The 17,180-nt window shown below is 35.0% G+C and overlaps 1 protein-coding gene across 2 annotated transcripts in view; it reads left to right on the top strand.

The window, feature by feature from the left end:
- Positions 1–17,180, top strand: part of FBXL17 (F-box and leucine rich repeat protein 17) — a 279,442-nt gene that overhangs the window by 104,247 nt on the left and 158,015 nt on the right. The window contains exon 7 of one of the 2 annotated variants that reach the window (XM_027880836.1): positions 2,303–2,509. The exons of the other annotated variant lie outside the window; for it this stretch is intronic. Within the exon in view, the coding sequence (XP_027736637.1) occupies positions 2,303–2,348 (46 nt within the window). The 3' untranslated portion in view covers positions 2,349–2,509. Of the gene's footprint in view, positions 1–2,302; positions 2,510–17,180 lie in introns of those variants that run through there. 2 annotated transcript variants of the gene reach the window in all.

Raw genomic sequence — 17,180 nt, 5'->3', positions numbered from 1 at the left:
CACAAAAAGCAGCAGCTGAGGTGTTGTTAAATTGGTTCCTTTTTCTCATTGTCCTGCTCTGTCTAATTGGCAATTAGATCAGTTTCTTCAAATCAAGTCTGTTTTGCACAAGATGTGACTGCTGAGCATTCTAATCCTTATTTTGACCTTTTTCATCTTACTTTCTTCCCCTGGCCAACTCAGGAGGGTGACTGAGAAGTGGCTTGGTGGGAACCTGGCAGCCATGCACAGTTATCTCACCACACCTTTCCTCAGGACTGCTCCAGTGTATGTCTTTTCCATGGCCTGCAGTTCTTCAGGAACTGCTCCAATGAGATGGAATACAGTTCATAAAGAAAAGATTGCTCCAAGCATGGATCCTCTGCAGATCACAATTTCTGTGATTCTCTTTTGTTACTTGTCAGTCCAGTCTTCAAGTGTCAGGAAAAAAAACTGAGATATGATTCAACACGTATCTCAGCAGTTATCCTCCAAATAACTAACCTTATCAGAGTTAGTAGTCCTCTCTAGTCCTTGAACCCACATTATAAAGGCTTCTGGGAACAATTTCTTCAGGCATTGTTATGAAAGAAATTAATTTTTACAAACGTTTGATTAGAACAGATCACGCTCATACTGTCTGCAGACTTTAACTAGTGATAAAAATCAGAATGCATTTTATATAATTAAGTGTAACTTTCCATTTATTGAGGTTTTAGCCTGCTAATTCTACTTATCTCTAAGACTGGATAAACAGTTTTTTAGGAATCATTTTCTGGTGGAAATGGATGTTATCAGAGAGAGTAAAACTTTCAAGCTCTTGTCATGATTTGCCATGCTTTTATCTTTCTTTACATACTTGAAAAATGGCTAAACTAGTCCACTGTTGTCACACTGCTGAAATGTATGATAAATGAAGCTCTGTAAATAGTGAAAATATGAGGAGGGTGATTAAGTCTGACAATTCTCATGTAAAAAACTCGAGATGATAAATATCTCCTGTGATTAGTTGTTAATTTAGTGCAAGGGACTAGCATCAGCCTAAACAATTTTATGAGTTGTGGCATAAAAGAAAATTCGGGAAGGTAGGCATGCACTTGTTAAACCAAAGGAGAAATTTCTTAGACTTGGCTGCTAATAATTAAAAATGGCAGACTTGACACAAAATGTGGCTTGATGATTTTCTGTATGACATTCCTTACAGAAATTAAGAAAGTGCAATGTTCCCTGAAGGCACAGAAATGACAGTGTGTTATAAATCTGGTTCCTTAGTGCATCATGAAAACTGAAAGGTTTTGTATATATGTCGTTTCTTTACAGATAAAATATTTGCAGTGTTATAATTTAAAGTAGTAGAGAAAAATAAAAAAATCCGACACACTAAAGTTCAGAAAAGAAGATATAGTTTTTATTGCAATTACCATTGCATTCTGAGGTTGCAACCTATGATTTACTATGCAGTCAGAATAGACCCCGTACCTGAAAAAATGGGAGAAAGAAGAATGACTTAGTGATTTACTGCACTGACTATATTGTTTAGAGTCTGTCAGTATATCCATTATAAATACCATTTGAAAGGAATGTAACCATGTTCTAAATTTGCTTTAGGCTGTTTCTTGCTGCATGGGTTATAAACTCAAAATTATACAATTTTGCAATTATTTGGTCTTTGGGGTTTTTGTTTATTTGTTTTGCGGGTTTGGTTTTGGAGGGTTTTTGTGTGTGTTTGGTTGGTTTGGGTTTTTGTTTCTTTGTTTTTTGGTGTTTTGGGGTTTTTGTGAGGGTGAGGATAAGGTTCGTATAATTGGTGGGATCATGCCATCATGTAAACAGGAAACGTGCCATATGCTGCATGTTAATTGTCTTCAATTCTCAACAGGTTAACTCAGTGATCCCCACCTATTTCTTTTATTAAAACCAAAGAAGAGTGGTATATGCTGAATTTTTCATGATGGTAAATGTAGGAAGTTTTTTTGTGTTGGCAATTCAATATTAACTAGTAAGTACTGACATGTAAAGGATATAGAAATTTAATGTACCTTTGAGGAGTTGTAGTTAGCTTGAAGAGTAAGATGGTGCTGAAATGGAAGTTGAATAGGCAGAATGGATAATTATGTAGTTTTGAAAGTGGCAGTAGTTACATAATGAGGAAAATAAGCAGTAACTTGAAGTGGTGATCCTGGTGATGCCTGTAGGGTATAGTAAATGAAAAACAGGTGAGCAACACAAAATAAAAATGTTTAAAAATGCTAAATTGTGTCTCACGTTTGAAGTCTTATTGACTTATATTCATACCCAGTGCTTGTGATATACTATTTTTCAGAGCCATAGTGAAATGGTCTGAGACTTCTTTCGGACCATGTGTCTAGTTTTCAGTCTCGTGGGGTAAGGAAGACACTCCCACCTCCTTGTACCTGAAGGAACTGAGGTGTCTTGTCTAGGTAACCTTCAGAAGGGCAGAGTGTTACAGGCCTCACAGTTCTACAGACACACAGAAGACAGGAACATCCTGCCTGCTCATTAAATAAAGCCACTGGCAAGAACTTTTATAATCTGTAGAGTGTTCTCTGCCATTCTGCCATGCCAGTGGTGATGTGTCCATTTTTGGGCTCCCTAGTACAAGAAAGACATGGACATACTGGATAGAGGCTTGCAAAGAACCATAAATAAGATGAAGGGACTTGAGCAGCTGTGAGCACAGGCTGAGAGAGCTGGAACTGCTCAGCCTGGAGAACAGGTTTGGAGGGATCTTGTCAGTGTATGCAAACATGTGAAGTGAGGGTGCAAAGAGGACAGAGCCAGGCTCTTTCTAGTGGTGTCCCCTAACAGGACCAGAGGCATGCACTGAAACACAGGAAGTTTTCTCTGAACACCACAAAATGCTTTTCACTATAGGGGGACCAAACTTTGGTTGTCCAGAGAGGCTGTGGTGTCTTTCTCTTTAGAGACAAGGGTTCTAGGTGCTTGAGCAGGTGGTAGAATTAGATGACCTCCAACCTCATCTGTTCTGTGACTGTCATACTAACACTTTATGTTAGCAATAGTTCATGCTTTGATTGTTGAGATAGATGGAGGTAGAGTAAGTGCGCTTCGGCACGGCAGCTGTTTTCCTTGATTGCTCCTGATTAGTCAGTTTGTCGTGACATGTTTGGACAGACCGTTATCTCCTGATTCTGGAAAATGTCAAGGAGATCCTGAAGAAGATCCTTGAGGAACGTGAGATATATTGGTATCACCCTCATTGATGTTATTGCATATAGTGAAGAACAAGAAAAATTTGGTTTCTGCTCTCATTCTTGCTATTTCTCTCCAGTACCAATTACTTCTCCTACTCTGTTTTATTTCTTGTCTTTACTTTCCCTCCCCTTCAGATTTCATCAAATAAGATCTTAATTTGTCTAGCCTGTGGCATTTAGCAGATGGTTGTGAGCCTGTGGTAGCGGGAGAGTTAAGAGCAATTGCAAACGTTGGGCATTGTAACGAGTTTGCCAAGTTGCAGTCAATTCAGATTGTGGTCTGTAGTCTGCTCTCGTGCAGCTCAATTGAGAACATCGCTTCCAAAGGCAGTGATTGTTTTCTCTGTGTGTTGTCATCTCTCCTCCCCCATCCCTGCAACACATTCCATAGTGTGAGAGAGAGAGCGAGAATAAACAGGACTTTATACCCTTTTTCTAGAGGATAGTGTTAAAATAGAACCAATTTACCGGCACTTAGTACTTTGTGTTTCAAATTTTCATACTTTTTCTCAGATTTTTATGAGTGGTTTTTGCCATTCATATGGTCAGTCATTATTTCTGATGAAAATCCCCTCTTCGTTGAATTGTTCCGTTTTACACAGGCAAAGAGACACCTTTGCTTTCCTAGATCTGTTTAATTCTGTGCAGTAGTACTTCTGTTTCCTTTTAAAGAAAGAAGTTATGTTGCCTAATGACATGCTGGATTTACCAAGACCTGCCATCTTGTCCTTAGTAAAGGCCTTCATCTTCAATGATATGTAATAATCTCTAATAAATGAAAAGTTCTCCTAATAAAAAGTGTCTTCTGGAGGAATGACACTGCCAGTCCTTAAGTTTCTGCAGTTAGAAGGAAGGCAAGCTGCAATGAAATATTTACCTACTTGGGAAGCTGTTTAAATCCCATGTATAGTAAAAGAAATAGATTTCTCTTTTGTTCACCTTAGGACAAGAGTTTTCTCAAATAGAAATTACTAGTCAGTAATGATTAATACTGAAATTCTGTTTCTATAAAATGAATTAATGTACTTTTAAATGATCATTCTCTAGAAATCAGCAAAATTACAAGCCATACCTAATACATCTGGCTTAACACAAAAATCACTTTACAAGATTAGAGGAATTAAAGTTTTGGACTGTTACTAATTTTATTTATCTTTAGTTATTTTTCCTTCAAAAATAATTTATTTTGAAGTTTATGCTTTTGCTTTGCTGTTTCATTTTTTAATGCAAATGTACACATATAAATATAATGTAGTGTGTATGTGGCAAAGAGAACTTTGAACATCATATGATGTGTTTTCTGGGTGGGTGCTAACAGATTGGTTTAGGCATGCTAAAGCTGTTGAATAAATAACTGCTTACCATTTAGAGAAGTCTTAAGTCCAGATAAGAGTTACATCTAGCTAAGTTTCTAAATCTGAGTTACTATAATTTGTTTGCTTCAGGAGTAACTTTTCTGGCAGTAGTGTTTTTTTAGTTGAAGCCACACTGTGTTTCAGTCAGACTTCACCAAGAGTTAGTCCTGCTAAATTGTATGTGTCAAAACCTGAGGCTGAATGCAGCATCTAAAAAAACTGGGTTCGGGAAAGATTTAGTCAATTTGCTGGTTGTGGACCCTGCCCAGTACAGAGTAGAACAGAACTCAAAGGCTTATTTTTGTGTCCACCTACAACTGAACAATGGGAATTAATTTGTAGACTGAATGTCGAACTCAGATATGCATACAGTGAATATACATTTGTGAATTGTTCTCCCCTTCTCTGTTTCTTTCCCACTCCAAATTACTAGTAGCTAAACGTTATTAGAAGTTATGCAGTTCCACCAAGGCATCTTGCTAAGCTCCTTGAAAGTCCTTTTCAATGCTACTGAAGTCACACAGTTTATTTAAATCTGGAAAATCAAGCATGAGCTGATACAAAAGGTAAAAAAATGAAATAAATCTGGCCATACTAGGTTGGAAGAGTAGCTTTGATTTGCAAAATACTAACAGACCTTTTATGGTCCTCAGTTAATTATGTGCTTGGTATATTATAAAAAGTATATTCATTCAGACGTACTTTCAACATGTTTATAATTTTAAATGAATTGACCTAGCATCTAAGAAACCTAATTTTATATGGTTTTGATTACTGTCACTGAGAAGATATTCACTGTTGAAGAATTTATCTCCTTACTAGAATCAACTTATGAAGTCTAGATATCTTTCTATTACCTAAGTTGCTTTTCCATGCTAATCTTGGAAAGTATCTACCAACAAGGCATAACAATATGCTTGTTAGGCTTAAAAGTGTATAAAATGCTACTAAGCAAGGCATGTCAGATGGCATTCAGATATTCATGCAGTCTTCAGATGCCTGAAAATACTTACATATGCTGAATAAATTACTTACAAGCAGAAAGTCTTACCCTCAGAATTGTATAGCTCTATTTTTTACAATCTGTGTATTTGTTTTGCCTGATATTTGTCAGTGTTTTCTTTTAAAACACATCTGTATGCAGTGGTGCTGATTTCTTTTCAAACGATCCTGTAAATTTTGACAAATGCAGGCTGTGATGAGAGAATGCCTTTCCTCAAGCGTTTTGTTACACTTGCATTTTAAAAACTGCAGAATAACTAAAAACATTGAATAACTTTAGTTAAAAATTCAGATAATTAGTGGTGTATTAAGACTATAATTTTATGTTTACTGATATATGACACAACTAAAAATAGCTTTTATAGATTGTGTGAATCTGTAGTCATTTAGACTTATATAAGCACAAGTAAATTCAGTTTCTGGCTTCTAATGCTTAAACTTTAATAGAACGGAAATGTAGTTGATCATTTAGGCTTTAAAGAAAGTGTTTTTCTAAACTGTATTGCAAACTGTAGTCCCATTACTACTTTCAGAAATAATAATTAAATATTAGCCAGCAGAATTTGGCTTAGAAAATTTGTGCCATCTTTTAGCTTTTCAACAGGGCAAAAATGGAAAGTGCATGCACAACCTTTCATCCATTAACTGTCTTCTGGACTCGGAGATGGTGTCTGGAATTTTAAATGATACTGAACTCTCCCAGAGCAACCAGTAAAAAAGGAAAGTACATTCTGCATAACATAGTTGTGCTCAGTGTTTTCCATTTGGACTGTGCTCTTGCCTGTTTCTGGTCTCTTTGTTGCTGGAAGTAGCAACAGAACTTACAATATTTGTTGTATCTTGGAGCTGACTGTAATGGACGTTCCTGATTTTGTATAATGGCAACAGTAGCTCAGAAATTTCAGCCCTCGATTAATCAATAAATCACAAAAATCTGTTCTATTTTGGATACCTCTGTAAACTTCGTTGGTTTGGTTTTGTTTTTAAACTTAGCATTCAGAATTTCAAAGAAGAGAATTGAAAAACAGCTAAAAACTAGGTTTTCTAGTAATATCTTACTTATATATCTTCTTACCTGTAATGATAAACAATTGCCTTAAACATGCGCTCTCAGCAAAAAAAAAAAAAAGATTCCTACAATGAGGAGTTTCTTGTGTTATTCTCTTCTAAAAAATGTGTTTGTTTACTCTGGTTACTGTATAAGTGCTGCAATAAACATTGCTGTCCTTGACAGATTTCATTTTCTAATTAAAGCATTGTCTTATTATGAAAAAATCTAACCACATTATTGAATGCCATTAAGAATGTGTGTAAACACTTAAAATCTTAAGGTCAAATTTTAAAATAAGCATTTCAGGAGAATTTTCAGTACCACATATACTTTTATTTTTGCTCGTAACATTGTTTTGATGAATTGTTTTCCTGTGTAATACATGTAGCTCAGTAGTCAATGCTGTCAAATACTTGCTGAATGAAGTTTGGGAAGACGTGCCATAGTTAACTCATATCGAAGTGGTGATATAGTCATGTATCTGTGAGTCTGAATGCCGATTAGTTTTAAGAAATAAATAAGGTGAAGCAATGCAAAAACTATAGTTTTTATGAAAAAGATACAGAAGTTGAAGTCTGAATTTTCACTGCTGTAGCTGTTTTTTCCTAACATACCAGTCATAGAAGATAGAAATTGTGGGTTAATATTTAAACAATTGTGGATAGGTTGTCTCTTCAAGTTCTGCTTCAAATACCTCGATACAATGAATGTACAAAACTGTACTGTAATGCATAGTAATATAAAACATACTCCTTTTAGAAGTTAAAAGAGTATATATATTTTAAGTTACTTTTATTTCTGGTTTTATTTTTCCTTTTTTTCTTTCATAAAATAGTTTTCTATAATTCTACATCATACGTGGTATAAGTGAATGATGGACTTGTTAAAAAAACCTCCCTGAACCATTTTTTGTATTGGTTGCCAAAATGGAAAATGGCAGGATAGAAGTAAGAACAGGTCAGGGTTTTTTAATTCTCTTTATCTTGCCTTAATCTTTGGTCCTTTCATTTACAGTCTTAGTAACATTAGTATTGTTTATTCAGTTTTTACTGGCTTCAATTCAGAGTTGATTGTTTACACATCTAATGATCACAGAATTTAGCTTTTAAGTTCTCTAAGTTTGTCCTGAATTTCTGTTTAATTCTGTTTGTGTAAATAGCATACTGTATAGGCTTTTGGGTGGTTTTTTTTGGGTTTTGTTTGTTTGCTTGTTTTGGTTTCGATTTTTTTGTTTAACTTAATTTTGGTTTTGTTTTTTTTAAGCACATAGATATCTTTTTGCCATCCCTAAGTCCTAATACAAGTATTCAAATAATGAGTTTATAGATAAAAATTGTCACTGGATCTTCAATTTAATTTCAGCAAATTATTTTATCACAGAATGATAAGGCAATCAGCAATAGGACAAGGAGGGCACAGGCTTAAGCTCTGTCAGGGGAGGTTTAGGTTGGAGGTTAGAAAGAAGTTCTTTACAGAGAGAGTGATCAGGCATTGGAATGGCCTGCCCAGAGAGGTGGTGGATTCACCATCCCTGGAGGTTTTTAAGATGAGGCTGGATGTGGCACTGAGTGCCGTGATCACATGTGGAGTTGGATCAAGGGTTGGACTTGATGATCTTGGAGGTCTCTTCCAACCCAGTTAATTCCATGATTTTATGAAATGAAAAAAATTCCATTTCAGGCTTTCTTTTACATTGTTTTTCTGAGCATCAGAAGGGTCAAAAAATTATTGCAAAGCAAAGTAAAGCTTCTCCTTCTGAGACTACAAATTATTCTAGTTATTGTATCAGGAGAGAAGGCCTTGTAAACACTCACTCATATTCATATACTGCCTGCTGCCTTGTCACAATTAGTCTTTTTCAGCAAATGCTGTGAGAATAGTGGTATTAAATAGAGAATTGCATCAAATTAACTTCTGTTACAGCAAGTCTTTTGCTGAACGTCAGCTCGCAGTTTATGGGATTTTAAAATCCACCAGTGGTATAGTTTAGAAAAATAATACATCTGTGTTCAAATTAAAAACCACCATTTGTGAGTACTTGTAAATGTCTGAAACCAAAAGTATCACAAAATCCCTCCACTTTTGGAAACAGAAATTATTTTAACAAATACAATGTTGATTACTCTCACAGAACTCTTTTAGAGTGTGAGATTTATGTATGAGTGAAACCATTATTTTTACTCACACCATGCAAATACAGATGATGCTTTACAATTTTTGCTGTAAAGGTTTCATCATTTAATGTAATGCTTTAATTTTTCCTGAAATATCAAGATACTTTTTGCACTGAAGTATTGAATACTGTGTAACATCCATAGATATATACATAAATACATAAACATATTTTATGTCTATGTTATTAATTTATTTGCAGTCTTAGAAAATTAATGAAATTTTCTCAATTGTAATATTACTTTTTAAAACAGGATTAAAATCCTAGTAACACACATTCTAGAAGAAACTAGTTTCCCTGTTTTTCCATATGTACATTTCTAGTGATTGTCCATGTTTATCTTGTAAAGTAATCCCTTCCTAAACCAGGACGCTCTGCAGTTTTCCATTAGCAATCGTGGGCACTTTGACTAATAGCACAAAGAGTTTTGTGATTTTTATTTTGTCATCTCATCTTTGTATTTATCTGCAGTGGAGAGAGAGGGGGAATGAAAGTCAAGGAGTCAGTTCTAATACTGTCTGATGTAAAATTCAGCTGTTAAGAATTGCTAAGTATTCCTGATATGCACAGGTGGTTCAGACTGTGTAAAACTAGATACTCAGTTTACTACTTACAAGACTCTAAGTGAGCCAAAGTGTAAGTGCAAGTGTGAATTGTCAGGAAAAAGTATTATTATGGTAATAGCAAAGGATACAAATGTTCATTTAGGACTCAGTATTTGGGATATTGGAGGATGGAGAGTATTTCTAACATATTTGTCACTTTTCATTGAAGTATATGATTTAAACATTTTTTTCACTCATAAAAGCAAGTGTAAACTATTGTTCTGTTGTAACACAGCACGAGGAGGTGACTGAGAATCCTGTACTTTTGCTTTGCTTGTTATTTGTGGGAAACAATAGAGGTGATGATTTGTCTTAATTGCTCTTACTGTAGTTACAATTATAGAGAAAAGGTCAATCTAGTCATTGTCAATTAAACTGCAAAAGAAAATACATTTTGTAGCCCTGAAGAACCGTTATGTCAATTTTATGCTGCTCATCAGTGTATAACGCAATTGCAGGGATATATAAATTTTATCTTCCTTGGAATTACAGCAGACTTGCTCCTTTACAGGCACTTGGTGCTGCTGAGCGGAGATAACCTTAAGTACTGTGTGTTAATTGCATGTTCCTTCGTTGTTGAGTGTTTCTCAAGATCTTTGTGCAGTAAAACCTGGCTGCTTTAATGGGTAGAAATGCCAGAGTGCAGTTTGACCCTTGTATTTTCACATAGTTTAGAGACCGCAAGTGACAGAAAAAAAATCTTTAGCTTGTAGGTGCAATGGTTGTGTTGGCATCAATTTAACAAATGTAGCAATGTTAAATATCAAAATACTTGAGATAATTTAGATACAGTACATATGCAAGAAAAGGTAGAAGTATCTTAGCCATGGCTTTTTTTCTACTTCTTCTCTCCCTGCTCTTTTTCTTTCAGTCTTGGATACACACACAAAACAGAGGTCATTTATAAGAGTTATTCAGTATAATAAATACAATCTTGACAGCTGTTAAGTGTGGTTAAGTTTCAATAGGTTATCTTTAAAATTTATTTTGCACTAAGAAATCATTTTTATTCAAAAATGTTTTGAGGATGAACAGGGTGTAAAATTTTCAATGCACTTCTGTTCTTATTCAAATAGTCATCAAGAATTGAGTTTTTTTTTTTTAATTAGTTCACATGCTGGGAAATACCCTAAGAGAAAAGCTGAGCCTTCCATCATACCACTAAAAGAAAGATTCTCACTGTGTCTGACCACAGGTTGCTTTCTGATGTTGCCAACCCCTAATAAAGCTGCATATGTCAAGTTAGAACATTGAATCAATATTCATTAAAAAAAAAAAAGGCAGTCCAGAAATTGACTTAACCTCTCAATTATGCCTTTAATGTAAAGAGCTTTTTTTTTAATCGTATGGTGGGGATGTAGGAAGTATGAACATAGGAAACGTACTGTTGAAAGATTAATTGCTTTTGGGATACACTCTTTAGCAGTGTACTGGAGATATTTACAGAGGTATTCATTGCAGTGGGGGGATCAAAAATACCTCTAAGGCAAAACAGCAAATACCCAGGCACGATGTTTAGAAAGACGGTATAGAAAAGTAACAAAGGGCAGAGGCACAGACAGCTGCTGATGGCTGGGCCCAGAAGAAGAGTCAGATGATTTTTTAAAGTTTTTTTTTTAAATCCAGGTGTGTAGATTGGCATAGTTCAAAAGAACACTGACTGTAAGCCCTAACAGGCCCTCCATGTATTCTGGGACAACCTGACCGTAGTATATTTGATTTGAGCAGGCTTTGGACTTACTTCAGCACCCCATCAATTGTTGTATTTTGAACCAGTGTTTTTGCCATGCAGGGCATTTTTTTGATCACTTTCTCTCTAGGGTCATGGGAAAATCTTGAAAGGACAAATCAGTGGTAGATGGACCATGTTCTTCTCTTTCCAAACTCTTTTATCTCTAGATATCATCTTTTTTGATTGTATTTACGTCTTTGTATGATTTAAAAAAAAAGAGGTAGTGAGAAATAATAGAGCTGATATTACTAGGAGCTGTGCCTCAGTATTGCAGGCTTTATAAATGAGAAACGAGAGTGAAGGTCTTATCAGACTACAGTTTCCTCCTTATTTTTTCAATAAAGAATAAACTAATATTATAGGAAGCTATATTCTGTGTCTAGAAATTCTTATTAATTTACTCTGCAAGTGAAATTGAAACTGCTGCTGTTGTATATCCCATTCATCCTATGTCTGTGTTGTCATCTGGTTACAGAGTCAAACATTCAGAAAGAAAAATCTTAGTGCTTTCAGCAGTTAGCTGTAGAAAAACAGGTTGCAGGGAGAAGACCTGGGCCTAGGCTTGGAGACACTGTGTCTTTTGTACTACTCTGTTGTATGGAAAACAAGGGACAAGGTGGAAGCCGATTATCATTTCATAACCTGTGATATGTCAGAGTATGTAGGATATTTGCTGTTTGGGGGCTTTGGTTCACCTTGTAAAATAATTTTTTTTTTACTTATAAATGTGTTTCTGAGGTTCTACAAAGAAAAGTAGAGCCTGGATACTTGCAATGCTTGTCTTGAGCCTTGGTACACAGAACAGGACCATGGACTTTTGGGGAGGGATTGATGGATTGAGACACTGAAATTCATGAGCTGAAACAGTGCTGTGCATGGTACCTGTGGTACCCAGTAATGCAAGTCTGACCCACGCATTTTGCTAAATATTCTTCATTAAATAAGGTATGCTCTAAAGTTTGGAAAGAGTAGTTGAATCTTAAAATCTTAAATTAGTTTCACACTAGATAGCAAGTATATGAAGGAGAGAGATTTTATTTTTATCATTGTCCTCTATTGCAAATAAAATTACTTTTATACTTAAGAAAAACAAAAAAAATGGTGGGGTTTTTTTTTTTTTTTTTTGCAGAATAGATTGGTTAAAAAAAGACTATTTAGAAATGTTGAGATATTTTGGAAAACTGTATGGTCCTGTGAATATTGTAACAGAGTTGAGTGCTGTTATAGGCTTAACTGTTACCATCTTGTTTAGCTTAATTCATTTAATCTCTCAATCGCTCATTTCTTCCTTTACAAAATAAGAAGGGGAAACTGTCTTTTTAAGGACTACTAATTAAAAGCTCACAAATGTTTATTGTTCCATCTACAAAGCACAGATGAAGTGGATAAATTGGAAATTGAATTTAAGAAAAGCAGAAATAGCTATATTTCAATGTCTAATAATTTGAATATCTCTCGTAATATTGAAGACTCTGATACCATACATCAGAATTGCAGTATTTGTAGCTCTGAAGGAATCTTTTCATATATTGAAAAAAAAGACTAAATGGAATAGATTATGGTATCACTTATTTATAAAGACAGCATTTTACAGATTAGAGATTTACTGTATTAATTTTTTATTTTTGCTGTGGTTCCCAAGAAAAGGAATAAGAATCTGTTAAATACTTAAGAGATCAGAATGTACCACTTGCTTCTGTAGTACTGGGAGTTCTCAAATACTTAACAGAAGTTGAAATTTGCAGCTGTAGTCCCTGGCAAGGGACATAGCACTCGTTATCTTGGGAAGTTCTTCCTAGGTAGTTTTGTCACATTCATTTCTTTCTCAAGCAACAGAATAAGGGCTACAAGATACTTATTTTTTCATAAGTTTAAAGACTACTCTGGCTCATATTTTTAAATCTAATTTTTATATTCTTCAGAATGAAGTTAATATCATCTCTCTTTCACTTTAGAATCTTACTCTTATTTTACCCGTGCATTTTGATTCCTTAATTAGAGTCTAGGCTGCTGTCATATATTGGAAGAGATCGGAAAGAGATCAACAATGAATTGTTATTTGTATGTGTATCTTCTAGCTGCATATAAAATTACAGCCGTTGAAATCTTTGGGTAATTCAAGAAGAGGGAGGTAGTAAATAACATTGTTGATGCCACGCCATCTAGATTATTTTAGTAAGCTAAGCTTATGCTGGGAAAATGCATTTCAGTATAGCCATATATAAAATTGCATATTTAGGGAATTCAGAATATACATACACAATGGGGAAAGAGTTACACCTTTGAGAGCGGTGATTTTGAAACAGATTAGGGATTATGAAGAGTAAAATGGAACTCACTATCTAAACATGGCAAAACAGCATGTGTTTAAAGGGACTAGTATAAAGAAACTTATTTAATCTTTGCATATACCCTTAAAAAGGATAATATCACAGTGTGACACCAGGTCCCATATTAATATTTTTTAAAGTAAAGGAATAGGGTCTTCTGACAGTACAGAAAGGTTGAAAGGCAATTCACTTGCAAAAAAAATGTAAAAGAGTTTTAAGGTAACAGGTGGTGAAATTTTAAAATCTGTAAATAGTAATGAAATAACTTGCATTTAAAAATGGACATTTAAATCTGAAATGAAAAAATTTAAATAATAATTATATCTTAGAATGATTTACAAAGGAAAGTGAGTTCTGTTTTTTTTTTTTTCTCTTACCTTTTCAGATTGTAAATGACGTCTTTAAATTTCCAGAAGCCACTGCCTTACTACAAACAGTGTAAATTAGAATAGGATCGTTCAGCCCAGACCTCAGGAGTTCTGTATTCCATCACCTTGCTCACAGCAGGATCATCTGTGAGACCAGAGCAGGCCAGTTAAATATCAAAGTTTCCAAGGATGAGGTCTTTACAGTTCCTCTGGGCAGCCTGTGCTTCTGCTGGGTAGTCCTCATGGGGAAAAAGTTCGAAGTAGACACGCAACCACCCAATCTGAAACTCTTGTTTCAACTTTCACAGTTTATTCTCATTCTCTGAGCATGCACCAATATTAAGAACCTCACTTTGTCTTGTTGATGACCTTGTAGGCACAAGAAAGCTGTTTTATGTATCCCCATCTCTCTTCCAGATTGAAAATGCCCCTCTGTCTCTCAGAAGGGCCCATGTGCCAGACGCAGATCATTGTTGAGGGGATAGTTGACCTCCCTCGCTGCCAGAGTGCGCTGCTATTCATTTCATTTTGCTGCCTTCCAAGACCCCAATTCCTTTTCCGCAGAACATCTTCCCCCCCTCTTGGTCTATAGCCTGTCCTTCCTCTTGCAGAGAAGTGCAGATGAGGATCATAGAACCACAGAACGATGCGGGTTGGAAGAGACCTTTAAAGGACTTCTAGTCCAACCCCTGTGCCATGAGCAGACGCCTTCGATTAGATCAGATTTCTCAGAGTCCCATCCAGTCTGACCCTGAATGTTTACATGGTTGAGCCATCTGTCACCTCTGTGGGGAACCAGTGACAGTGTTCCACCACCCTCGTTGTAGAAAACCTCTTCCTTATAACTAATCTAAGTTAACCCTCTTTTAGTTTAAAACCATTTAGCCTTTTTCCTATCATAACAGATCCTGCTGAAAAGTTTATCCACATCTTTCTTATAAGCACCCTTTAAGTAATGAAAGGCAATAATGAGGTCTCCCTGGCACCTTCTCGTCATGTCTTGTCCACTTGACAAGTGGCCTTGTTACCAATGTCCACAGGTACTCTGAGCCATTGACCATTTCCCTCTTAGTATGACCATCCGACTGATTCCTCATCCACTAAACAGTCTACCCATCAAATCCATTTCTCTCCAAGTTAGAGAGAAGGATGTTGTCAGACCTTGTAAATTAATTGACTGATAAATTATGTGACTCTGTCAGGAAGTTACTAAATTTCAAATTGATTTAGTGAAGTTATTTCATTGTTATGAACTCTGCTGCTGTTTGAAAATCCTAAGAAACAGCATTGTTTTGTAGGATCTTTTTGTGACATAAATACTTTAGAATTACTTGCCATTTATATCAGGATTTCGGTAGCTGCTGTCCGAAGATGACCTTGTTGAATGTTGCAACAAATAGTAGCAGCTAGTTCAAAAAGTCATAATACTGTCTTTTGGCAGGAAAATAATGCCCACGGTTTGACTCTTGTGCCACAGGGCTCGAGAGTTCATTAATACAGACTTGTTTAGATGCTTACAGTGGCTAAAATCACTTTACTGCTATTCCTGAAAAATAGTCACAATGTTTTTTTAGTTACTATATGCATATTCCTACCATTTGCAGCAGTATTTTATAAACAAAAATACTGTGCAAATTAATTTTCTTCTTTTTTTTTTTTTTTTAAATTGGTTAACTCAGATCTGTTTCTGCTAATTTTCTGGCCTTTTTTTTTTTTTTTTTTTTTTTTTTTTTTTTTTTTTTTTTTTTTTTTTTTTTTTTTTTTTTTTTTTTTTTTTTTTTTTTTTTTTTTTTTTTTTTTTTTTTTTTTTTTTTTTTTTTTTTTTTTTTAATTGTATCCTAATGCTCTAGATTAGATTCCTGCAACTTCCCTGGGACTATCATGTGCCTGCTAAAATTTAGCAGGAACACCTGTAAATTGTTTCATCTGTCTTCATGTACCAACTTTTTTTTTCTTTTTTTCATGTAACCAAAATAATGACAATAGTGAATATTACATAACCAACAGTAACCTTTAAAGAAAGTCTCCTGTAATGTATGCTTTAGGCAGTGATTAGCCTCATAAATTCTGGTTCACAGTACTTCTGTGTAATTATTGTTAAAGCCTTAGGATATTAGTAGGACATTAAAAAGGCCATCTTCTTTTCTTTACACATTGTTCATTACTTCTGTAATTTCTCGGGAAAAAAATGGTATTTACATATAATTAACCTAAAGAGCTTTTAAGAGATTACAAGTTGAGCTAGGAAAAATAGCATAAGCCCTTCATGTTTTATTAAAGAGCCGCCTTGAATGGTTTGTACTGTCCCGTGGCTTTAACAACTTAAATTTGAGATTCTTCTTTTTTACTGGGTATAATCATGATTCTGTTTCATGTTTTATGCAAGCAGTGTCTTATGGAATCTTTTCATTTGAGCCTTGTGTTTAACTTATTCAAATTAAAGTTTGTCTTATGGGAAAGGAGAAATTCAAGAAGAAAATCAAGTAACTTAAGTAATTTGTGAAAACGTATTTAAAGAGGAAGTATTCAACATCAAACTGACAAAGTGTAAGTACTTACAGTAGGATTTATGGATACATATAAAAAAGTACATCATGCTTATTGGAATACTTGGGAGGCATTGGCAAGACGTTAGAGCTTATATGAACCTAAATTAAATTAAACCAATTTCTTCAAGAAACACCGAAAAACACTTACTTTCAGTTTGCAACTCAAGATATTTGATATTACTATTTAGATAAGATGGGTGTAGCACCAGCCATTTTTACTTTTTACAGGAAGAGTTTGATAGTAATAGACCAGTAACTTTATGTTATGTGAAAAACTAGAGCTTATACACTTAATTTTAGTAGAACTTAGCTTTTTTAAAAAAAATAAGGGATCGTGAAGAACATTGATAGTTTTGCTTGAAGATTTAATTTACACAGATTTTATTATTAGTTTATTTCTTGTTCTTTATTCTCTGATCTTGGAGATTGATTTATACAGAATAAAGAAATACTTTCACGCTCTTCATCTTACTGCCACTTAGTGATAAAAAGCTTTACTGAAAAAATCCTGTCAGGATCATTTCTGTACGATGACACCCAAGCTGGGGGAGAGTCTTGATCTGCTGGAAGGTAGGAGGGCTGCCCAGGGAAGTGTTGGATTCACTATCTCTGGAGGTTTTTAAGATGAGATTGGATATGGCACTTCATGCCATGGTCCAGTAACCACAGCAGTGTTAGATCAAGGGTTGAACTTAATGATCTCAGAGGTCTTTTCCAACCTGGCTGATTCCATGATTCTGTGATTCTATGATCCTTTACTTGTATTACAGAATCACAGAATGGTTAAGTTGAAAAGGGAC

Source organism: Empidonax traillii, unplaced genomic scaffold (genome assembly GCF_003031625.1).
Source record: "Empidonax traillii isolate 1590-97213 ecotype Southwest subspecies unplaced genomic scaffold, ASM303162v1 scaffold75:size1520028, whole genome shotgun sequence".
NCBI classification, from domain to species: domain Eukaryota; kingdom Metazoa; phylum Chordata; class Aves; order Passeriformes; family Tyrannidae; genus Empidonax; species Empidonax traillii.
The sequence above is the reverse complement of the archived record's forward strand: the minus strand, read 5'-3'. Positions and strand labels throughout refer to the sequence as shown.